At 52.6% G+C, this 24,172-nt stretch overlaps 5 protein-coding genes across 5 annotated transcripts; 2 read left to right on the forward strand and 3 right to left on the reverse strand.

The window, feature by feature from the left end:
* Window positions 1-83: 83 nt before the first annotated feature.
* On the reverse strand, window positions 84-1,563 carry MRS44_013352 (uncharacterized protein; the record flags this gene model as incomplete). The annotated part of the gene is made up of 2 exons (XM_065616828.1): window positions 84-248; window positions 298-1,563. 2 exons carry the CDS (start codon window positions 1,561-1,563, stop codon window positions 84-86), a joined length of 1,431 nt encoding a protein of 476 aa, XP_065472900.1.
* A 919-nt stretch (window positions 1,564-2,482) lies between these two features.
* On the forward strand, window positions 2,483-9,476 carry MRS44_013353 (uncharacterized protein; the record flags this gene model as incomplete). The annotated part of the gene is made up of 5 exons (XM_065616829.1): window positions 2,483-3,616; window positions 3,796-5,148; window positions 5,208-7,571; window positions 7,877-9,267; window positions 9,461-9,476. The coding sequence occupies 5 exons, from the start codon at window positions 2,483-2,485 to the stop codon at window positions 9,474-9,476; spliced, it is 6,258 nt and encodes a 2,085-aa protein (XP_065472901.1).
* Window positions 9,477-11,146: 1,670 nt separating this feature from the next.
* MRS44_013354 (uncharacterized protein) lies at window positions 11,147-15,958 on the reverse strand (the record flags this gene model as incomplete). Its single annotated transcript, XM_065616830.1, has 1 exon — window positions 11,147-15,958. The coding sequence occupies one exon, from the start codon at window positions 15,956-15,958 to the stop codon at window positions 11,147-11,149; it is 4,812 nt and encodes a 1,603-aa protein (XP_065472902.1).
* A 5,365-nt stretch (window positions 15,959-21,323) lies between these two features.
* On the forward strand, window positions 21,324-22,291 carry MRS44_013355 (uncharacterized protein; the record flags this gene model as incomplete). Its single annotated transcript, XM_065616831.1, has 4 exons — window positions 21,324-21,337; window positions 21,397-21,747; window positions 21,811-21,898; window positions 21,974-22,291. 4 exons carry the CDS (start codon window positions 21,324-21,326, stop codon window positions 22,289-22,291), a joined length of 771 nt encoding a protein of 256 aa, XP_065472903.1.
* A 429-nt stretch (window positions 22,292-22,720) lies between these two features.
* MRS44_013356 (uncharacterized protein) lies at window positions 22,721-24,040 on the reverse strand (the record flags this gene model as incomplete). The annotated part of the gene is made up of 4 exons (XM_065616832.1): window positions 22,721-23,213; window positions 23,310-23,412; window positions 23,463-23,750; window positions 23,803-24,040. 4 exons carry the CDS (start codon window positions 24,038-24,040, stop codon window positions 22,721-22,723), a joined length of 1,122 nt encoding a protein of 373 aa, XP_065472904.1.
* Between the last annotated feature and the right edge of the window lie 132 nt (window positions 24,041-24,172).

The raw sequence follows: 24,172 nt of genomic DNA on the forward strand, positions 1-24,172 counted from the left end.
TTGAAGACGAAGAAGGAAATGACATCGAGGAAATAAGTGATGATGGGGAGGATGGTGACCGGTCTGATGGGGAACCTGAGTAGTCAATCCTTCCTTTTTCTGGGTCGAGAGGCAAAGGTCATGGGAATCTTTGCGCCTCTAAAACGTGTAGACTGGGCGGGGGGAAGTCCTTCAACAGCACCATCCGCGTATTGTTGGGTTTGGGCTCCTTCGATGGAGTCAGGGATGACTGCCGACTGCGGGCTTACCTGCTGAGATCAGTATTTCTATAGGCAAGAGCTTAGTCTGGTTGCATACGAACTCCTTGAAAAGACTTGTCTCGCTCTCACAGTCGACCTCGTCCTCTTGGTCTGCATCACGCTCATCTCCCTCCCCATCAGAGACGCTATCAAGCATTAGCTCGGTGACCGCGTCTTCGGATTCGCTGAGGTCAACCACATCCCCCTTCACAACGATGTTGTCGAGGATATCGTTACGGTCCTCATACGCCAAGTTCAGGTAGGTGGAAGCTAGAACTGCCTTTTCCTGCTTGACCTGTTCCCTATTCTTCGTACCATTGTCCTGATTGATCTGCCTCTCTTGCTTGATACGTTTCTTGAGCCCAGGAGCTGGGCTCGAATCCTCCTGTTTGACCTTCCGTTTCTTGCCGTCCTTGGCCGGTGTTGAATATTCATCTGGCCTTAGCGGTGTGATTGGCTCCTGCTTGTCACCCACGTCTGTCGATGTCAGGACGACGAGCACCTTTAACTGGCCCGCTTGGTTGTTCGAAAAGTGCCCAGAAGTGAGCATGCTTGAGGGCGTCGTGAACTTATCGGTATTGGGAACGGTGACGATTTTCTTTCCGGAGAAAGACGAAGCGTAAGAAAGCTTCCAAAGCTCTTGGTTAGTGGGGTCTATGGTGCTCGGGAGCGGATGTAGGTGTTCGAATAAGGTCTGAGTGAACGAGGGCCAGGTAAGGAGGTCTGCCGAGTTGAACTTGATCACCGTATCTTTTAGAGGCAGCACTGTCTCTGGGACCTCTACCGCAAGACCATTGAAGTACCTGGTCTCCAAGCTCATGAGTAGGAGACTGATGTGGACCCATTGGTAGCCAGTACGCTGCCTCGTAGGCTTTCTGGTGCTGCTTTTAGTGTTCTGAATGGCTTGACTAGCCGCCGAGGCAATCGCCATGAACTGCGGATGGGGAGGACCGCTTGACGGCTTGAAAGGATATTGGCGTGCCCGTGTATTCGCAGTCACCCCGTTGGGAACAGACACTGCGTTGGGGAGTAGTTGTGCATACCCAATACCGGCAGATGACACTGGTTTTGGTTTGTTGCGCATAAGCTGACTTGCCGGGCTGACTGGGTGTGGCGGAGAGTCATCCACCTCAACCACCTCATCATACGGGCCAGGAAGGGCTGGAGTCCTAGACCTGGCCCGGCGTTGGGATTGAAAGGGGTTGGCTAAGCCGCAACGGCCACAATAGTTTTCGCCAGCGTATATGGTGGTAAAGAGATCATGATGCTTCTTCCCAGCTTTGACGCAGTAGACGTACTCAGGGGGGATATCTGGGGGTGCCATTCTGTTTGAAGAGAGACGTTGAGAAAATGGAGGCAAAAAAAGAACCAAACTGACGTTGAGAACGAGATTTAATGTTTACAAACCATAACAATGTTGCCCTTTGCTACGGTGGATGATGATCACTAGACTGTCCTGAGCATGAGATCGCCGCGCTAGTCCGCTGCTGACCCGGCGCGGGGAACACTGCGCTAAGCCGCTGCTGGCATATCACGCTGTGTGCTCACACATAGATGTTGGCACCTGGAGTGAAAATCGCTTATGCAAGAATTGTGCCTGTTACTCAAATGGAGTTCGCAACGCGAGTCTCTGAATTGAAATTTGAGGCTATAGAAAAGGGGACGCTAGCATATACACGTCCACAGCTTTTGAAGCTGGACAAAGTGATTATCATCCGGCACAGCGCCGTTCGACTTGCAACCACAGCCAATGAAAATCAGGTTGATTACAATACCGTATCGCTCGCTAAGAATTGCTTGAAAAGAACTAAACTGCTTAGACCACATTGTGTAGATCGAGATTCTAGAACGTCGCGCGGGCCCGTTGCTACTTCGCAGTATTTGCGATGGGGGTTGCTTGGGCGGGACCGATATGTACCGCGCGGGCCCGCTGCTGGTCCGCAGTCCCTGCTCTACTACTCATGCCTAAGTATCTGGACTAATAAGGTGTGGGGTGATTTCTGGCTTAAGAGTGGGGAAGGGACCCAAAAGACAACTGACAGGGGGGTTTTGCAACAGCGTTCCCTATCGGCCTCCGTAAATGATGATGCCGATGGGAGAACGAAAAACGCTTTTATTTTCTCGATCTCATTATTTATTTTTATTTTTATATCTTTTGGAATACCTGGTAGCCGCTTGGCGGAGATTCTGGTCTTTGGCGGATGTCTGGTGCTGTGAACCCCGCTTCAGACGTCATCATCGTCATGGAAGGCGAATCGGGCGTTCCGGGAGGGGAACATCATCGTCCCCAGCGCAAAAGAGCCAGAACGACGAGGGCAATGGAATCGGCGCAGCAAGATTGTGAAATGGAATGGGAGGAGGAGGAGAGCAGTGAGAGGGTGCCGAGGAACAATCGAACCAAGAAAAGGACCACATCTAAGGCGGCCGACAGTATGACCGAGGCGATCCAGGGTCTGAAACAACTCCTGGAACAAGACTTTCATAAGAGAATCGAAATCATGAAAGCAGAGTTCCAGCTCGAGTTCACAAAGCTTAGCGACCGAATGGCTGAGGAAGTCGCTAGGACGACGGCCCAGATGGCACAAGAACTATCGCAGGCGCGAGAGGAGCTTACTCAGGTTCGCAGCGAGCTGGAGCACACCCGGCTACAGCTAGACGCAATGACTGGAGCTCAAGGAGCGCCATCGGCTGGCCGTTCATATGCAGATGTCGCCAGAATCACACCGCCTGTTAGCATCACCACCCGAACCTCCTCTACAGTTCGATCGGCGACTCCGGAACCTGTATTCTGCACAGTAGATATGTCTAGGGTGCCAGAAGAACACACCGGAGAAGCTACACCAGCAGCGCTACGCAAGACCATCGAGCAGGAAATGCGAGCGTCCGGCGACCAGCCTAGTTGGCGTTGCGTTGCAGTGACTAGAGATGGAAGAAATGCCAACCGTCTTAGGGTTATAAGCAGGAACGAGGAGGAACTGAAGAAGATCAAGGATATCATTGAGGCCAAGAAAACACCGGGCACGAGAGTCCTCCGAGACCAACTGTACCCAGTCAAAGTGGACAATGTTAACCGCACAGCCGTTCTTGACCAGGACGGCAAGGTCCTTCTCGGAGCGATGGAGGCTCTAGGCCAGGAGAACGAAGTGCAGATTGCCAAGATGGCCTGGCTGAGCCGCAAGGACGGCGTGAAGGCATACGGATCCTTGGTGGTATACCTTACTAAAAACAGTGATGCTAGGAGACTCTTACAGGAACGGTACTTCCTCGTAGCGGGTGAGTCGGCTTATACCAACGTGTTCGAGCGGAGAACCGGACCGGTACAATGCTACAACTGCCAGGAGCTTGGCCACAAGGCCTTTTCATGCAGCAAGAGTCGGGTATGTGCAAGGTGCGCTGCCCAAGGCCATCATCATAGCGCGTGCCAGACGCAGGTACCCAAGTGTGTGCCTTGTGGCGGACCGCATGAGTCGTTCAGCAGAAGTTGCCCGAAACTCTATCCTACCCAGCATGAGTAGGATGTTCCAGCTACTCCGAGACTTTGCAGTTACCGGTATAGCGATCCAAGAACCACAGGCACGGAAAATGGACGGTAAACTACTCACGGTCCCCGTGGGACGACGGAGCGATGTGTAAGGCGTTCCGCATCCTACAGCTCAATGTACGAAAGCGAGAACCGGTCCAACAAAGTCTGATGAACGACGCAGACCTCAAGGACTACGGAGTGCTGGCGGTCTCCGAACCCTACGCAAAAAAGATCGACGGCAAGGTGGTAACGAGCCCTGCGGGGCATAGCAACTGGATGAGGATAATACCGACGCACATGCACGATGCGCCCTGGCCGATCCGAAGCATGCTTTGGGTGCGAAGCGACATCGAGGTGGAGCAGGTGCCGATACCATCAGCAGATCTCACTGCAGCGGTGCTTCGACTGCCAGAGAGAGACATCCTGATGGTGTCAGTGTACGTGAAGGGGAAGGATACAGAGGCGCTAGCATCTGTAGTTAGAGTTCTGCATGGCCTGATCCAGCGATTCCGTAATGGCACCGGTACGCGTACGGACGTGGTGCTGGCTGGAGACTTCAACCGCCATGACCTACTCTGGACCGGAGATGAGGTGTCGGCGAGAAGACAAGGTGAAGCCGAGCCGATCATCGACCTGATGAACGAGCACGGCCTCTGCAGCCTCCTTCCGAGGGGCACAAAGACGTGGCAAGGCCCAGACAAAGAGAGCACCATCGACTTGGTGCTCGCAACGTCGGAACTGGCAGACGAGATGGTGACGTGCGCCCCCCATCCGACCGATCACGGGTCAGACCATAGAGCGATCCAGACGATATTTGACATCGCGATGCCCGAGAGAGTCGCGACGCACAGGCTGTTGTTCAAGAATGCTCCTTGGACTCTTATAGGAGCTAGAGTGGAAGATAACCTCCGGCCGCTCCCCTGGGCTGTCGACGTGCAGACACAGACGGACCAGCTGATGCGGGTCACCCTAGAGGCAATCCACGAGCTGACGCCTCGAGCACAACCTCCACCGTACGCGAAACGCTGGTGGACAAAGGACCTAACACGACTGCGGCGGGCATACACGTTCTGGCGGAACCAAGCGAGGGCGCAACGACGAGCAGGCCAATCGCGACCAGACCTGGAACGACGCGCCAAGGAAGCAGCCAAGGAGTACCACGACGCCATACGGAACCAGAAGAAAGCACATTGGGACGGCTTCCTGGCCGACGACGTCAATATCTGGAAGGCAACCAAGTATCTCGAACCTAGCAAGTACACCATGGGCGACAAGGTGCCACCCTTAAAGAGGGGAGATGGATCTATGACCAAAGACAAGGCAGAACAAACTGAGGAGTTGCTCAGCACTTTCTTTCCCCCTTGCCAGCGAAAATCGAAGATGAAGGTGAGCGGCCACAGCGGAAAGCGGTGCCCATGCCGGGCTTGACCCTGGAAGAAATCGAGGAAAAGGTCATGGCAGCAAAACCGTGGAAAGCACCCGGCGACGATGGCCTCCCGGCGATGGTGTGGAGACGACTCTGGCCGGTGGTAAAGTACCGGGTGTTGGCTCTCTTCGATGCGTCGCTCAGAGACGGCATAGTGCCTCGCCAATGGAGAAGTGCGAAAATCATTCCGCTGAAGAAGCAGGACAAGGGAGACTACACGGTAGCGAAGGCGTGGCGACCGATATCGCTTTTGTCAACACTTGGTAAAATTATGGAAGCGGTCGTCGCTGAGCGCATTTCCTACGCGGTAGAGACTTACGGGCTCCTGCCCGCAAACCACTTCGGAGCGAGGAAGCGACGGTCGGCCGAGCAAGCGCTCCTGCTCCTGCAGGAACAAATCTACAAGGCATGGAGAGCTCGCAAAGTGCTGAGCCTGATCAGTTTCGACGTCAAGGGCGCCTACAACGGAGTGTGCAAAGAGCGACTACTCGAGAGGATGAAGGCGAGAGGGATACCAGACAGACTGGTCAGGTGGATGGACGCCTTCTGCTCCGGACGAACAGCCTCGGTGGTGGTGAACGGACACACGTCTGAGCAGCGGGAGCTACCCCAAGCAGGTCTCCCTCAGGGATCGCCGCTGTCACCGGTCTCGTTCCTCTTCTTCAACGCAGATTTGGTGCAGAGAAGGATTAAGGCGGAAGGTGGCTCAATTGCATTCGTGGACGACTACTCGGCCTGGGTGACCGGCCCGACTGCGGAGGCGAACCGGGCAGGTATTCAGTCGATCATTAACGAAGCGCTCGAGTGGGAGAGACGCAGCGGCGCAACGTTTGAAGCGGACAAGACGACAGTCATCCACTTCACGCGTGTCTCCGCGCGCAACAGTGACCTGCCGTTTTTTATCAAGGGGAATGAGGTCAAGCCTAAAAGCAGTGCAAAAATTCTGGGAGTGGTCATGGACGTGGGCCTGCGGTACCAGGAGCACATGGCTAGAGCCGCCGCCAAGGGACTCACCGCCGCCATGTGCCTCAGAAGGTTGAAGATGCTATCACCGAGGGTGGCGAGACAGCTATTCGTAGCGACAGTCGCGCCGGCAATGGACTATGCCTCCAATGTCTGGACGCACGCTCGCCGCGCAAGAGAAGCTGCCTGGCTGAACAAAGCCCAGTTAGTGGGAGCGCAGGCAATTACAGGAGCGTTCCGTACTGTCGCAACGGCGGTGGCCGAGGCTGAAGCCAGTATCCAGACGGTAGAGGAACGACACAGACAAGCCGCAACGAGATTCTGCATCAACCTTCGGACCCTTCCGAAGACACACCCGCTGGCAGCTTTGAAGAACAAGGCAAGCAGGCGATTCATATCACCAATGCAGAAGATTGTCTCGGCTGTGGAAAGGGTCCATATGGATCGAATGGAGGTTATCCATGAGTATGCGTTGCCGCCATGGACCAGCCGCATCCCAGTGGTAGGCGAGGACGACCTAGCGAAGGCGGCCAAGGCACCAAACGATGTCGAGGGCATCATCATAGCAACGTCTAGCTCGCAGAAGGGCGGTATAGTGGGAATGGGAGGCGTCGTGTGCGACGCGACTCGCAACGGCGCAGGCGAGGTAGTTGCCAGCTATTCCGTCACTCTAGGGCCCGGAGACGAGCAGAATCCGTATACAGCGGAGCTAGCAGCAATAGCGATGGCGCTGGAGTGCACGCCGCCCAGGCTTCCTTTTCGGGACGTAACCGTCATGACGAGCAACCGCTCGGCCGTGGAAGTGATCAGGAGGCCTCGGCAGCAATCCGGTCAATGCACTATCCGTCAGATATACGACCGCACCAAGTGCCTTTGGAAAAGAGGCTGTTCTGTTAGAGTCATGTGGGTGCCGGCTAAGGCCGAAGGTTTTGCATTGGGACCGATGGCCAAGGCAGCAGCGCAGAGAGCTACCAAAGCAGAGTGCATGGTAGAGACACCGTCGTACCAAGCAAGGTCTACGACACTTCGACTGGCGCTCCTCCAACAACGGCAGTGTGGGCGACTTCCGGAAGGGGTTGGACAGTACTCTAAGCGCATCGACAAGGCGCTGCCGGGCAAGCACACCCGTGCACTATACGACTCGCTAAAAAGAAAAGAATCGGACGTGATAGCCCAGCTTCGGACCGGGATGGCGCGACTGAACAGTTATCTTCACAGGATAGGGGCAGCGGAATCGGACATATGCGACTGTGGACAAGCAGCAGAGACGATTGAGCACTTCCTCTTCCGATGCAAAAAGTGGGAAATGCAACGGGAAGTCATGTTTAAATGCTCACGAACAAAGATTGGGAATTTATCGTTCTTCTTGGGAGGAAAAGCTGCGTCGGATAACGAAAAGTGGAAGCCAAACATGCAGGCGGTGCGTGCGGCAATCAAATTTGCTATCGCGACAAACAGGCTCGATGCGGACCAGCGGCCTTCGGCAAATTAACCTCTAGCGTGCGACTATACTAACAAAAAGCAGCCTCGATTTTGGCAGACCGTGCTTCAGCTGCCGAGGATAGGATGCTGAACACTTGCAGAATTTGGCCTTCAAGCAGGCCTGTCATGGAACAAGCAGCGACGAGGTTGAGCAGCAAGCGATGAGACGACGATCCGTGGGGCTTGGGGTGTCAGGAACCAAATGTACTGAGATGTGAACTAGATTGTGCCAAGGCCCTATAGGGACTTCCCTCCGGGCGAAATAAAATCCATCCATCCGTAAATGATAACGCACAACTATGCGAGTTCCTGGGTGGGGAGGGCGGCACTGGGAAGTCCAGGGTCATCGAGGCGTTGGCGGAATTGTTCGCTAGCAAAGACATATCGCACAGGCTGCTCATGACGGCGACATCGGGGGCCGCAGCAGCGCGGATCAACGGCGTGACTATGCACTCCGCCTGTGGGATGCAACCCAACGCATCCGACAGCAATGCCGACGATGGCAGCACGGTAACCTACGTGGACGGTGATGCCCGAAGAAGATGGAGAGAAAAGTGGCTGCTCATCATTGACGAGGTGAGCATGCTGGGCCTCCAGACGCTCTCCAACATCAACAAGAGACTTTGCGCCTCCCGAGGATCGAATCAAGATTTTGGCGGCATCCCAGTGGTGCTACTATCAGGAGATTTCCACCAATTCCGCCCAGTGCAAAACAAGTCGCTATTGACGCCATGGTCCGCCCTCAGGATTGCGGACGAAATGAGGGCGCACGCACTCTGGGCTCGATTTACCACCGTCGTTATGCTCACCGAACAGGTGCGCGCAGCGGGGGACCCGGAGCTGCAGCGGCTGCTGACTCGGATCCGGCAGGGGCAGCAAGACGAGTCCGACATGGAGCTTCTTAATAGCCGGTGCTTCCAGGAAGGTCGAGCCATACCATGGGGCAAGGGCATCACAGTAGTTACACCCCTCAACAGCACCAGATGGTGCCTGAACATGGATGCGGTCTTGGCCTTCCAGAGGCACCACCAGAAGCCACTCCGGATATTTCTACCCCAGCACCGTTGGGGTAAGCCCAGTACATTACCGGTAACGGAGGAAGAAGCTACGCTCATGGCCAGCGTCGGAGATGACAGCAAGATCTGTGTGCCGGCCACGTTCATGTTCGTGCCTGGCATGCCGGTGGTAGTGACCAAGAATATAAACCCAGGCCTCAAGCTCGTGAACGGGGCCAAGTACAAAGCACTGGAAGTTATACCAGACGCCAAGAGATTCCCGGGGTATCAACTCGCCTCGAACATTATCCTCCACTTTGGACCACCTGCCGGCATTATCCTGTTATCCGAGTCAACCAAGAAGTTCAAGTTCGATGACATGCCACCAGGCACGGTCCTGCTTACTCCAACAAGTGCCCAAATACCCATCGAGAAGAAGAAGAGGGCCAAGAAGAGGCCTTGGCAGAGGCACGAAGTGAGCCGCCGAGGACTTCCCTGCACTGCAGCGTTCGCATGCACCGATTACAAAATCCAAGGTGAAACCCTCCTCGAGATTGCGCTGGAGCTGCGAGGAACCGGAACAAAGCTGAATACCACAACTGGACAACTCGAGCCAGGAAAGTGCGATCCGTACAGCCTGTATGTGCAGCTATCGCGGTGCACATCGCTTGATGGTATTATGTTGCTGTCAAAGGCACGGGTGCAGGACATAGTCGGGAATAAAATACCACAGGAAATGTTTGATGGCGAGGCTAGGCTGGAACAGTTGTGCGAGAGGACAGTAAATGAGGCCCGATTATCGTTATTATCATATCCATCTGCACAATACTAGATCCAAATCAACTTAATACATTACACCTAACTCAAGCACAAGAGAAAATCTCATAAAATATAAAGACAAGAGCAATAATGCCATTAAAAACCGAGTTCCCACGTGCATTTCACGTGCATTTCACGTGTCTCTTAACAAGAAACTCTCAAAAGAAGACTCCTTTACACTTAATCTCAGAGAGCGAATGAGAGTTTAAAGGTGCGGATTGCCAAATGAGGAAGAGAAGATTGGCACCTCTGGAGGCATTCGGATGGGGTTAATCCGGACCAACAGGAGGTGCAGTTGCGCTTCCGAATCGGGTAATCACCTAATCCGGTAATTTGGGGGGGGGGGGCCAAATTTTGGGGTGAAAATCCCAGAGCTTAAGAAGACCTTTCGTACCGAAAGGCATTACGCCCGGGAGGACCAATCTCATAGGGCCGCTAGATACGCTAAGCCATTTACACTTCCGTCGTGTTGATCCTGACCCCAAAAGAAATCCCAACTTCTCTCTCCGATTCTTTTTTGTTCCAGGCTCGCTTGACTCTGTTTGACAGGCCTGCTTGAAGGCCGATTTCTCCAAGTGTTCAGCATCCTATCTTCAGCAGCTGAAGCATGGTCTGTCAACCTGATGCTGTTGGGTGTTAGTATCTCGTAGGTTCGATGATTAGTATGTTATATCCCTCGATTCGCTCCCAGTCTTCCCGTCTCCGTTGCAAGCTTGACCGTCGCCCGCACCGCCTGTAGGTTAGGTGCCCATTTCTGCCCATCCGACGTCGACTTGCCTCCCAGAAAGAACGTTCCCATCATGCCCTGTCCAATTTGTCGCATGCATTCACGCTGTGTCTCCCACTTCGTGCACCGGAACAGAAAATGTTCCATCGTCTCGGCTGCTTGTCCACAGTCACACATGTCCGACTCCACCGCGCCTATCTTGCACAGGTAACTGTTGATCCTCGCCATTCCCGTACGGAGCTGCGAGAGCACGTCTGCTTCTTCTCTCTTTAATCCATCGTATAGCGCTTCTGTGTGTTTGCCTGGCAAAGCTTTGTCGATCCTCTTGGAGTAGCCGCCTACTCTGTCCGGCAGTGTCCGTTGCTGCTGCAGTTGCAACCTTGCCAATCTGGTCCGGGTGGAGCGAGCCTGGTATGGTAACGACTCCGGTGTGCGCTCTGCTGCGGTTGCTCTTGTCAACCTAGCACCGAAACATAAATGCAGATATCGAACAAAAGATCAGTGTAGATTGAGGATTCAAAAAAATGAGCGTCTCCCCTCTTATCTAAAGGAGCGACAAGAGTCTGTCTCTTATACCCGTGTTCAGTCTGCCGATTCATAGACAGCAGGCTGTTGCCTGACGCTAGTTGTGGTCGTTCACTCTCATCGTGAACAAGTTCACGATGATCGTGATCCTTGCCTCCAACAGTAAGCGAGGGTCTCCGGAGCTTGACACACCCCCCCAGGTAAATGCTGGACATCAACGATTCCAGCTTTGCCTGTAAGACAACTGTAACAGTATTCAGCCGTTCCAGCCTGGTGGTCGGGCCCATAGAACTGCAAGGATAAAAGCAACAACAGGAGAGCTGGTTGAACGGCTCTGGTAGTGGAAAAACAACGGAGAAAACGATAACTAGATATAACAAAGAGAAGCTGCAAGTATCCATCCTGGGCAGCAGGGAAGAAAAGCAATACAGATAGGAAATAACCATCTTAACCAGTAGGGACAGTCACCCCCAATTGCCGGACAAATGTCTCATGCTTTTGAGGAGATAGGGCCTTCGTCATCCCGTCGCTGACCATGTCTGTTGTGGCTACCCATTGAATATCAATTTCTTTGCGTTGAACTGTCTGACGGATCCAGAGATGGTGGATATCGACGTGTCGGAGCTTGGATGTAGCCTGTGGACGTTCACTCTCAAGGAGCCTCTTCGTCTGCTGGTTGTCACAGAACACTGTTATCGTGGGCTCGTCGAAGGTCAACGTCAGTTCCTTGATCAGACGCAGGGTTGCCATATAGTTCCTGACAGCGGCTGACAAAGCCACCAGCTCAGCTTCAGTGCTGGATGTGACGACGCTGGTTTGTTTGTTCGCCTTCCAGTCGATGGGTCCTCCGAATAGGATAGTGGTGTATCCCTGCGAACTATATCGCGTCGCCTTGTCATCGGCAAAGGCGGCATCACTTGCGCAGTACAGGGCAGGGCGTTCTAAAGGTCGGTTGCCGAAGCAGATAGCAAGGTCTTTATTAGCGTGAAGGTACTTCAGGCAGTGGTGAGCTGCTTCGTGATGCTGCGACGAGGGATTGCTATTAAACTCAGCCAGCCTGGAGGCGGCTTTGGCGACATCGGGTCTGCCTTGGCAGGCGGCGTAGTTGATCGATCCAACCTTCTGAAGGTATTGGTGGATGGAGTCGTGGGTGGCTTGGTGGCCGTCTGGAGATGGTAGCAGGTTATCGGGGTAGGGCAGCGGAGTGCGGACACGACGTCCACTGCAGTCGATCCTGAATTCCTTGATCTTTTCGGTGATGTAGTTATCCAGGGACAACCAGATCAAGCGTTGATTGCGATCGCGGATCACACGAGTACCCAGGAACCAACGAAGTTCTCCGAGATCATGGATGTTGAATTGCTTCTTCAGCTGTTCGATGAATTCATCAGCCTTCTTGCGGTCCATCCGGCGGTAAAGGATCACGATGTCGTCGACATAGAAGAAGACTAATAGCCTATCACCTAAGAAGACACAGGCGTCTTCATGCAGTTGCGTCATTCCGAGTTTCTTTATGGCCTTTGATAGCTTCCGATTCCATAGCAGGGGTGATCGGCGTAGTCCATACAGGGCACGCATGAGCTTCCAGGCCCTCCTTCGTTTGCCGTTGGTCTTGATTCCCATGATTGTTGGCCATCCCGGAGGTTCCCACACGTAGACTTCCTCGTCGAGACAGGCGTGTGGAAATGCGTTCTTTGCGTCCAGTTGGCGGGTCTCTAGGTCGAAGCAGGCAGTGATAGCCATGATGGCTCTGAACGTCCGGGCTGCGAGAGTTGCCGCGTACGTATCCAAGTTGTTTTGAGGCTGCTGGTCCCCACGAACACACAGTCGAGCCTTGAACTTCGTGACGTAACCGTTCTGATCGACTTTGTACTTGAAGGCCCATGTCAAGCCGATAACCTTAACAGCGTCGTCAAGACGTTCCATCGCTTCTTCGGAAAGCTCTTCCCAGGTCTTCATGCTTTTAAGTTCGGTGACTTCGCTTAAGGCAGCCTTGATCCATTGGTCCTTGTACGGATGAGACATGACTTCTTTCCAGTTCTTCGGTTCTGGAGGCATGTCACTGCGTAGCATGGGACGCACTGGAGCCCTGATCAGGGTTCCCACGACGAAACTAGTGTCCTTGGGCCTCCTGGAGCGTCGTCGTTGTTGTTGTTCGGACTCGACCTTTCTTTGTGTGGGTCGTGAGACGCGTCCACTTCGGGTGGATGTTGCAGGTGCTTCCGGGGCAGCTGCTGCGGTAGTAGGTTGGTGAGATAGAACAGGTCGTTGTGAGGGACCAGCTTGTTCCGGAGCTGGTTCCGGTGGCTCATCGGTCGTGGCCACATGAATCGTGTCTTCTTCGTTGAGAATAGAGTCGCCTGGGGTAGCTGGCCCAGCAGGCGGAGTAGCCGGCAGGGCGGATCTTGTTGGGGACAATACTGGAGGTGTCTCTGATGATGCTGGAGATGTCTCTCTGGGCTGATCACGGCTAGCACCAGTGGTAGCTGTCCTCACCCCCCCAGCTTCAGCAGAGTCCGCCTTTTCGGCGTTCGTCCGAGGAAGGGACTCCTGTGTGGTGTTTTGTAGCAGAGCCTGGGTCGTATCCGAGTCGATGATGTCTGTTGCAACCAGAAAGGGATCCTCTGGATCGTTGATTTTAATATCCATGAGGCTGAACGTCTCGATATCCATGGCTTGTTCGGGTCGTTGCCCATCACGGTACAGGCGGGATTCATCAAATGTAACGTCCCTTGTGCGTAGAACCCGCTGTAACGAGGGCACCCAGATTCTGAAGATATTGGTGCTGTCGTACCCGATTAAGAACCCGATATGGGCTCGCGGGGCGAGTTTCAACTCGCGATCCTTCTGGCGTTGGTACGTCGAAGTCAGAGCGTAGGCACGACACCCGTATCGCTTCAAGTGTGCAATCGAAGGGGTGGCCGCGTTGTCAATCGAGGCAAGGCCTCTTGACGTAAGCCAGCTATTCAGGGTTCCAATCGGTGTTTTCCACTGAATCTGGCGACGAGGAGTGAGGTTGTGAAGGTAGACGGCTGCTGCGACGATCTCTGGCCACTTGTCCCACTGGAAGCCGCTGCTGTTGGTCAGAGATCTCGTAATATCAAATATCATACCTCCACCGCGTTCGGAAGTTGGGTTCTGCTGGGGCGTATTCACTGCTGACCGTTCGACGAGAATTCCGCGGTCATCAGCCCAGTTCACCAAGTTCGATCGAAGGGCAGATTCCCAGTCGATCCGAATCACCGTTATCTGCAGTCCGTACTGTCTCCATAAGTACAGCTCGAACTCAACCAGGGCTTTGAATCCATCGCTGCGCCTGGGCAGGATCCTGATCACTACCATCTTAGTGAATGCATCTTTGAATAGCAGGACCTTGGTCATGCCGTTGTATGCGCGGTCCAGAGTGAAGAAGTCGATGTGGACTCGCTGCCAAGGCCTGGTTGCCCGGTGGTCAGCGCTTCGGCGGGAAATCTGACGTCTGACCTTGCTGGTGGCGCAGGCTTCGCATTCAACAACTCGGGGGCCTTGATCAGGGCTCTTAAGAGCTCCTCCTTTGCATGCGGTGACCATTTTGTTGAGGGCTTCAGCGTTGGCATGCCCTAGTCGTTCGTGCCAGAGTTGAGCGGTGACTGTGTCCGTGGGACGTGGTTGTGTTGTGTCGTTGTATAGGGCGTTGCCTTCTGAGTCGGAGCCACTGTTCGAAGTGGCAGAGTCTTCCACAGGCTGAAGCGCGTATTGCCTGCAGATCTCGGCAAGAGGGACATGAATGCCTTCGATCTCCAGAGTCTGAGTTTTTGTTGAAAAGAAGACGTTTCGTTTTTCCAGTTTACGGGAACTTAAAACCGTAGTCGGGAATTCAGGGATATAGGCCACTTTGCGAATCTTTAGTCGTGTAGGCCTTCCGTCGACGTCGTTTAAATGGACTCTCATTTTTCCATACCCTACAACTTGATTCGAGGGGCCACCGCCAGTTAAGTACGTGGGCCCGTCGGCAATGGATTGGAAGTCCCGGAGCAGAGCCTTGTTGTTCGTGATGTGCTTCCCAGATCCAGAGTCAATAATAATCTCGTTTAGGAGCCTATTGTCAACACGTGACCCTTGCTGGATCTGGTGGAAAATGCCGTATGACGACGCTGAAGATCCTTCGTCGTCACTGCTGCCGATACAGCTGCTGTCGTCGTCCTGGATGTGATGGACGGCTTTCTTCGAGGTAGGCTTATCCTTGACTTTGTCCTTGTTGCGATTGCTGGAGGAAGACTGACCCTGGGCATTTTTCTCGTCCACTTCGCTCTTGATGGCAGCCTCAATGGTGCTTTTAGTCTGGGGATTGCAATTCTCCCAGAACTGATTGATCACCTGTTGATGACCGGATGCCATCTGGTAGTTCCTCTTGCGTCGAGCAGGGTTCAGATTCGGGCATCGAGACAGGGGCTTGCAGTGGTAGCGATCCCTGCCTTGCGCCTTGCAGTCGCAGACATAGATACGTCGAGGCCGTAAATTGGATTGGGTCTGATCAGCCCTGCCGTCTTCATCTTTTCCTTGGAAGGTTAGGAATGAAGCCGAAGATTGCTTGGAACTAGTCAGGCGCTGTGGGAAGTTGTTTCTAAGCCAGTTCAGATACTTCTGGGCAAGCTGTTTCGAAGTCGGTCGCTTGTCTTCATCCATGTCTTCTAGTCGTTCCGATGAAGGATTTGCCCATTCCGGTGAGATCTGTCTGATGGCTTCGTAGAAGTCGTTGCGTTGGTCTTCGGCGTCCGTGAGCTGGGTGACCTTATATGTCTTGACGTCTTCGCAGAGGTTGATGTATTCGTCAATCCATACCTGATGGTTGGTCTTCTTGATGGCTTTCATATGAGCATCCCAGCGTTGACGGATAGCCTTTCTCTGGGCGGAATTTGAAGGGGCCAGGTGATCCTTAAGAGCCTTGATCTGGTCCTTGACTTCCTTCTTGCGAGCCCAGTATTCGTACAAGTTGGCGTGAACAGTCTCCTTCAAATGCGTCGTAACCTTCTGGAGAGCATTCTTTTGTTTGTCGATGAGTTTTTCGTTGATCTGCCAGTCCTTCAGAAGAGCATCATAGTTTGTATCTTCAGGCCTTGGACGAGGCGTCGATGCGAGTCGTTCCGGGCGTTTGTCCTCAGGAGTCTCTGGGTCGATCAGTTCCCAGACGTCGTAGCTGTTGGCGACCATTTCCACGGAAAGAATCCATAGGCGCCAGTCAGCTGACGTGGCCAGCATGGGCTTCACAAGTTCGGCCATGGTGGCAGGCAGGCTACACGCGGGTACCTGCGTCGAGAGGTGGTCGAGGGCGTGCAAGCACCTCGGTCAAGAGCGAAGCTGCCAAGGGCGTTCGAGCACACTTGGTCAAGCAAAGAGCGCCGAGGGCATTCGATCACCTCGGTCAAGATCAGGCTGCCGAAGCACCTGTGCCAACAAGGGGCAAGTAGGATCAGGCCGCACGAGCGCCTGCGACGAGAGAGAGGGCAACCGTAGTCGTGGCGTTGCCGCAGGTAGGGCTGATCTGAGTCAACCCCAGTCCAATGAGGTAGTGTTGTCAAAGTGAAGATGCGTGGAGAGGCATCGCGTAACAGAACAGGAAGGGATAGCAATTTGCACAGCAGACTAGCCACTGAGTCACTACAACCGCAAGAGACTTAAAAGCCTGCTGTATATCGATTGTAGCTGGTCAGCAGAGCGCCGGGCTCATAACTGTCAACCTAGCACCGAAACATAAATGCAGATATCGAACAAAAGATCAGTGTAGATTGAGGATTCAAAAAAATGAGCGTCTCCCCTCTTATCTAAAGGAGCGACAAGAGTCTGTCTCTTATACCCGTGTTCAGTCTGCCGATTCATAGACAGCAGGCTGTTGCCTGACGCTAGTTGTGGTCGTTCACTCTCATCGTGAACAAGTTCACGATGATCGTGATCCTTGCCTCCAACAGTAAGCGAGGGTCTCCGGAGCTTGACAGCTCTTCGAGCTTGCCTCTTTGCCATGCGGTCCATGGCAAATTCATCGCTTCGGGACGGTAACCACATCATCTTAGCCCTGTTGTTTGCTTTTCCCAGTCGCTCGATGTGATCATAGATCTGCCGAATGGTGCCCTGACCCGACTGCTGTCGTGGTCGTGTAATCGCCTTTAGGGATGACCGGACGACCAGTGGACTTGAGACGTACTTTGCGTACGAGCCTCCCCCTTTCTGGTCCGTGCCCCGGGTCCCCAACTCAAGGGAGGCAAAGCGGTAATAATGTAGCGCCGATCCTGGGTCTGGACCAAGCCACGTCACTCCAATGGCGCAACACTATTGATTTACGTTAAATTACCGATTTAGGCCATGCTCTTTTGGGTGGAGAGCAGCCACCATGGGGAGAGTTCAGAAAATGCCGCGAACCTTGGTAGATCCTTTCCTAAAGAGAAGGTCCGTGGCACATGAACCAGTTTGGGCCTGCGTCATTTAGGAGGTTTATTAAGACATCGTTCAACCACAGCGTATATTTTCCCACAAGTAAAATCTAGCGGATGCTCGGGATAACTTCCTCCAGGGGCCCGTGCCCGTCATAGGTACAGACAAATGGAACTTCCGGCAAACAAAGACATCAAAATATAATGAGTAGGCGCCATCGGGGATCATTGCTATCATCAATATTTAACGCCAAGGCGAATGATGCAGGCCAGACTGCATGGAAATCCAGGGCGGTGGAATGATTTACCCGAACGACCCTTTATCAACAAAATGACTGGTCACTGTACCATAGCATGGATTGCTTGGGGGATCCTCGGTAGCCTTTCACATATCGCTGGCGCCTCTCGCCTGCTGAAAATCCCTGGTAGACTGGCCAGGGCCGGTGTGGAGACAAGAGACAACAAGCAATACTGAAGCTCAGGTCGGGGTCTGTGATAGCGGCAATGACCCCTGCAAGTCTGGAACAGTGTGGCTAACAGACCGACAGACCTAGACCGGCCCTTTCGGTCTGTCGGTCTGGGTTTGTCGGGGCTCCCGGTCTGTCGGTCTAGGTCTGTCTGGGTTAGCAACCTGGTCGGTCTAGGTCTGATTAACTGATGCCCTCATTGGCTACCTTTGCCATGCCCCACTTAATTTGGCACTGCGAACTCCGACCCGCAAAAGAGTGGGGGTGGTACGGGTGCGTTAAGGCTGAGTCGGCCAATGGGAGCCCTGGAAGCCCCTAACCCAGACCAACTCAGACCACCCAATCCGACCAGCAGCTTCGGTCTGTCGGTCTGATGACAATTGCCGGTCGGTCGGTCTGCGGTCTGAAGATGGTCTGTCAGACGGTCTGTCAGACGGTCGGTCTGTTAGCCACACTGGTCTGGAATTGGATGTTATCCTCGTTGGACTTCGCACCTCCAGTAATCACCACATAATAGCAGCTAGAGACAAGCCATCACACTGTTATCCTGACATGAAGTCCGTGCGTTCATATCCGTGACAGCCCAGCTTCGTCGAGATCCAGAGAAAGCTGGCGAATAAACCTGCAACCCGACCTCAAGAGCCTCCTACACCTTAGGTGCAGGGCCTTTTTCTTTTTTCATTTTTTTTTTTCATACGTTTTGGTAAATTTTTGGGGTTAGGTTTGAGTGCACCACCTTCACTGGTAAGAGTCAAGGGATCCCAGGCTTATGAGCCAGAAGGAAGAGGCTGCCGTAATGTGCCACTATTGGATAGTTCGCATCCATTGACAGTAAAGGGGATCCAAAATGAACGCGAAAAGACAGGAGAAAGGGATAACAAGGGGGACTGGGCCTCATCGTTTCACCTATAACCTACCCGGATGCAATACTCTCATCACATCTCCTACGTAGGGTTACACTACCAATATCGTCACATATGAGTGGATTCACCACTTTGAGAAGCTTACACGGTCCGCTGATCTGATCGAAAAGAGAGTCATTGGTATGGGGAGGATGTAAAAAGAGAGGAAATACGTCGCGGCCGGAAGACTCAGCTCGATTTTGGGTCTAGCATATTCGCTAACGACATCCTCGCCATCCAGGAACCATAGAAGAACCCATTCAGCACAACAACCCATCCTCCAGCCAAGGACCGCTTCCACTCCTGCTACCCAGCTAATAATCAGGATGACCCAGCAAGGTCTCCTTTTTCGTTAACAAAAGACTAGACCACCCCAAGTGGCACTTCAATGAAGAGAGCAGGGAGCCAGGGACCTGTGGTCACTAGAGCTAACAGCCAGTACGGATGATCGTCAAATTGCCATACACAACGTCTTCATTCCTCTAATCTTATAGCAAGCTCACCGTTGCAAGGTTGCTTACACAAGGACAAATTCAGTATTTCATATCATGGATGGACCATAAGCCTCTCGCTGCTCCCAGGCAAGCCATTGGAGTTTCGTCATCATACTCCTATCACATTTGAACCAACCAAAGTTATGGCGTACCACAGCTCGTCAGGACAGACGGCAGAGTTACAATCCCAAACCCCTGATCGTCGTTCAGCCGTTTCTTCACCGCCGCCACTGTGATGGGTCTGTAATAGGCAGTGATGCGCTATATCAGACCATGGTTCCCCGTAAGTTACATTCATCGACCCAGTCGGTTGGTCTGGGCCCCATTGATCGGCAAGCTGACACAAAACACATCCAATGATCGGCTAGAATCATAAAGCCCTTTTAAGTTTGCGTGTGGTAGTCAAAAGGTGGTGGCGCGACTGGGGTACCACTTTGTACCGCCTGTTCTGTGTTAGTGAACATGTCATATCACTTTGCTAGGTCATGTCGAGAAAGAAACATGCAGATACATCAAGGTGCAAAGTATCGGGCGACATTTTTCGAGCCGTTATTTCGGCGCATCCCGAATTGAGTTTGACGTGTTTATGGCGATACAATACTACCATTGACTCAAGTGCCGCGGTGACCCCCGTTTAACCTTAAGAATATCTCCCGTCCCTTTCCCGATGCCAACTGTCTTCGCGTCGCACTTGACCATTCCTCGGGATCTTCCGACCTACAGAGACCGTATAGACTGACGCCATTGCCGCTCTCCTCCAGCATGGTAGTCAAGCCCGAGTCTTCTGCTGCACCGGCACGCAACTCCGGCCGTCACAAACCAACGCCCCCTCCCCCCAGGCGCACAATCGAGAAGTGCGACGACACGGAGTTAAATGATACATTTACCAAACTACGGGATAGTATCCCTAGCATGAGAGTTACAATGGGAAAGGAAGCAGAGGAAAATGCAACCACGGATCCGCAAAAAGGAACGCTTAAAACAATAGTGGATCAGGTTAGTTAGCACGCAACTCATGATGCAACGATTCTTACCTAGAATACAGGAGGCAGTTATATGCAGGGCCACGGCGTATATTGCGCTCCTCGAGGAGAGAATAGATCTCTTCTAGAAGAGCACCTAGCGCTGCAGTCGACAGTTGCTTCGCTTGAGATGTTGTTTTCACGTTACTGACCTTCCCACGTATGCTTTGTGAACCCATATGTGTCGGATACGAGGGTGGTAAGTCAAGATGAATGATAATCTCAAGATGGAGAACAGATCAGTGATTGATTCAACTCTGTCCCGTCGTCTTCTTCCTTCCTCGTTCTCATTATATTTGACGAGGCGAGGCCATGATACTAGCCCCGCCGAACCTGCAACAGATCTGTAACACCACTCTGACTCTCGTGGTGCACTCTTGTGACAATCTGGGTAGAGGCATATGCAACAAGAATATGCCCAAGCGCGTTCGTGCACACGTCCGTGCCCCAAGCATTGCCGATATTTCATCAAAAATACACGCTTTTCGCCCGTGCACGCTTGCAGGGTTCTTCCCCTGGTAGGTACTGCGCCACGGGCGAGCTTCCAGCAGTCCCGGGCAAACACATCCGTACCGTCCACATCCGATCCGATGCTTGGTGAGCCGGACTCAGAGGACCATGGACATAACCAAGCAAGATATAGAGTATAAGCGAACAATAATTATTGGCTTCATCGAGTGAGAGAGCTTGCCACCTAAAACTAAAGGTAATCATTCTTTATCAACTCACCCAGCTTTAATTTGACTTCAATTTGTTCTTTGCGCTTCTAGTGTGGGCTATATATGCACGCCGTTGGTTGGCTGATGCTAATCCGGCCAGATCGGATCCAGGTAGTTATCATCTAATGCAGATAAGAATGCTACGCATCGTCTCTAAAGCATGCAGACATCTATATAAAGTCTTCATTTCCTGATACAAGTCATTCAAGCCGATACATTGATGTTCTGCATATCTCTCGGGTGCAGTAAAGTGTGGGCCTGAGCGTGCCGTTAGGACGCAACGTCAGCCTTCAGTCAGCGGCTTGGTGCGCAACCCATTACATTTGCCCGACTATGGCGTGTTGTGGACTCCCAACGACCATTTATACCGCTCCTCTCTGCTTTCCAAAATAGAAACCGACACACCACACGTAGGAGTTAACAGACAAACCCTCCTTAGATTGCCCCCGCCACGCGCTACTTCCTATTACCGTTGCCGCTGTGTCATTACCTCATTATCTCCCATTCTAGCAGCACATTTTCCTTTGGATATCTGATACTGTTCTATTCCGGAGTACGATTTTCCTTTTGTAGACCCCCACCGCACCACCGGAATATACCAAACCATACACCCATTATGCAGCGTAAGATGTTTGTCTCTCCGCTCGATCGGTCTCTCCAGGTCCATAACACTGATGTTATGGCTGTAGCCAGGTTTTCCTCGCTCGCCTCTGTGGTCAGGCTGAGCGCTATGATGACATGGTCCCCCTTCTGAAGGAAGTCATCCAGAGGGGTGGTGAGCTGAGTGTCGATGAGCGGAACCTTCTCACTACTGCTTTTAATAACGTTTTCGACACCCGTCGTGCCAGCTGGCGCATTATCTCCTCGGTCGAGAAAAACGAGTACAAAGGTAGTGAGAAGCATCTTGCTACCATCCGTGGATACCGCATTAAGATTGAGAATGAGATCGAAAAGATCTGTCGGGACGTCTTGGATCTGCTAGACCAGAGCCTGATCCCAAATGCCAGTACTGGCGAGTCAATGGCATTATATTACAAGATGTATGCCTATTTTACTAGTCTGCCCTTCTCGAGAATACTTTGGCTGACTCCTCATGTTTTAAGGAAGGGTGACTACAGCCGTTATCTGACCGAGTTCGTGTCGGGTGAGAAGCACAATCTTGCAGTTATCTCTGCGTATAATGCCTACAAGGTAGGTTCCAAATCTGTTGGCTCAGAATTTAATCAGCCAAGGTATACTGAATTGAGGATTTTGTTTCCTTCCTAGATTGCTGCCTATGTTGCTCAGACAGAGTTCACAGCCACTCACCCATTGAGGCTGGGCCTGGCTGTCAATTTCTCTGTCTTCTACTACAGAATTCTGAATTCACGCGATCGTGCCCGGTGTCTTGCGAAACATGCTTTTGACGATGCCAAGGCCGAGCTCGATGCCCTAACCAAGGAGCCTGATGGCGACAGTATCCTTCTCATGCAACTCCTTTGCAACAACCTGACCCTTTGGGCGTCTTCAGACAGTGGTGAGCGTGAAGGGATTAGCTGCAGAAAGATGAGGCACACAATTGGCGCGCGCATTCAGTCGACATAGTCCCACGCATGCCCTTCTTATGTAACTCAGGCTATGAACGAGAATAAGTGCATTTAGAGGTACTTATTGTGACTAGAATATATGAAGCCTCTCTGTCTCTCTCCATTCCTTGCTTTAGAGCGGCAGAAACTTCACGCACCTCTGCTCATCATCACATCATATATCCGTGAGAAAATCTAGCACGCTATTGCCAAGGTAGCTCATATGACTCGACAAGCGCTACCTAGCCAATCTTTAGGTGAGTAAAAATCTGCCATCCTCTTGTTCTCTCCCGCATTATAATAGAGAAGAAAGATATTTAGAGAAATGCGCCATTGCCCGAGACTTTCACCGCTCAACTTCGCTGCCCATGCCGCATATACAGCCCCTGGCGTACCATGAGCTGCATCGTTGTCTTCATTACCGCACCATCAATTTGATACTGGAAAATCATGTCATGGGGCCGCCGCAACCTGAACAGTGAACTGCGGCTAAGAATGTAGACGAGGGCCCTTCCTTTTCCGCGTTTTTAACCTTCACCACGATCGGTCCCTCATCTAACTTCAGCTCGGCCTCGAACGGATGCGGTAGGGTCCTGTAAGGATTGGGTTCCCGCCCTACCGTTTCGGTCTGCTCGTCCTCACCCCGGGGCTCCAGCAACTGCGCCAAGGATCGGGATATGCTAGATTCTAGGATATCCATATCCTTTGACATCATGGTAAGCGTCTCCTGGTCATCCGTCTCCGCATAGGAGCAACGTAGACCGCTTTGACACTCACTTCTGTTGACTCTCGTCCATTTCCCAGGGGGAGTGCCCTCGCGGTCTTGTAGTCTATTTCGAAGACGTTCAAGAGTGTCCCAAAGGAGACACCATTCATGAAACCACATGCCGCATGCTGAGCAACCGATTGTGCGTCGGTGTGGGTTAGCAGGAAGCTCGCATCTACAAATTGGTTCGGCAGACTATGTGGATTAGCGGTGAGGTGATATGGCTCGATTTAGAAGACACACCGTGAGTCGTTTCTGATGGCAATCAAACCTCTGTCGCCAAATGAATTCAGAATTGAGATCATCATCCGAGGATTCCATCCATTGCTTCACCGAGGCAGGCCCCTCGACGCACAGTACATCGATGACATCCACTGGGCTGTGTCACTAACTTATATTGGGACACTTATGTTGTGTCACTCACTGTGGTTGGATGCTATAAGCTCGTTGCGACCGTGGTATGGCTGGCGTCCTTGGATGGATTTCTTGCCGCTGAACGTACCTGGCGGCAGTTCATCTGGCCAATACATCCAGTAAACCCGAGCAAACACTCTATTCTCATCAGCAGCTCTGATTTCTAGGATGTAGGCGATCCAAAAGCGGCTCGATTCGCTGGTCATCTGCTTCGAGTCTCGGGCATTATTCGTTCTCTCTCGAGTCGTTTCGTTAGCAACCAGAACGAAGTCTCCGTGCTGGAACTTCTTGTCCTTGACTACAACAAATTGTCAGTGCCTTGATAAAGGGAATGATCTGCATGATCGTACGGATGAAGCTATTGTATCGGCCCATTTTGTCCCATTGTTGGCGGGGTTCAACTGTGTAGTAGTCGATCAACTCGTCCTGCTCTCCAGTTCCCGAAAGTGAAAAAGGGATTTGCTGTGCCTTGGCTTTCAGTGTTTCAGCAGGAGAGCGCTTGCGCTTGCGCTGGCGGTGAGCATTTTGGGATGCCGATCCCGCCAAGCCATTGGCGACGTGCCACTTTCCCTGAACGCCAGCCCCCATGACACCAGCTGGAGTTGAACAATGATGGAAGAATATCCAAACACGCAGACGCGTGGGGACAAAATATGCATGAGAAGGTTGGTCCGTGCCCGATATGCTGCTCAATCAGCAGAATAGACCTCTATCAGTACC

The sequence above is a fragment of the Fusarium solani genome (genome assembly GCF_023522795.1).
Source record: "Fusarium solani strain SB1 chromosome Unknown bctg00000009, whole genome shotgun sequence".
Lineage (NCBI taxonomy): Eukaryota > Fungi > Ascomycota > Sordariomycetes > Hypocreales > Nectriaceae > Fusarium > Fusarium solani.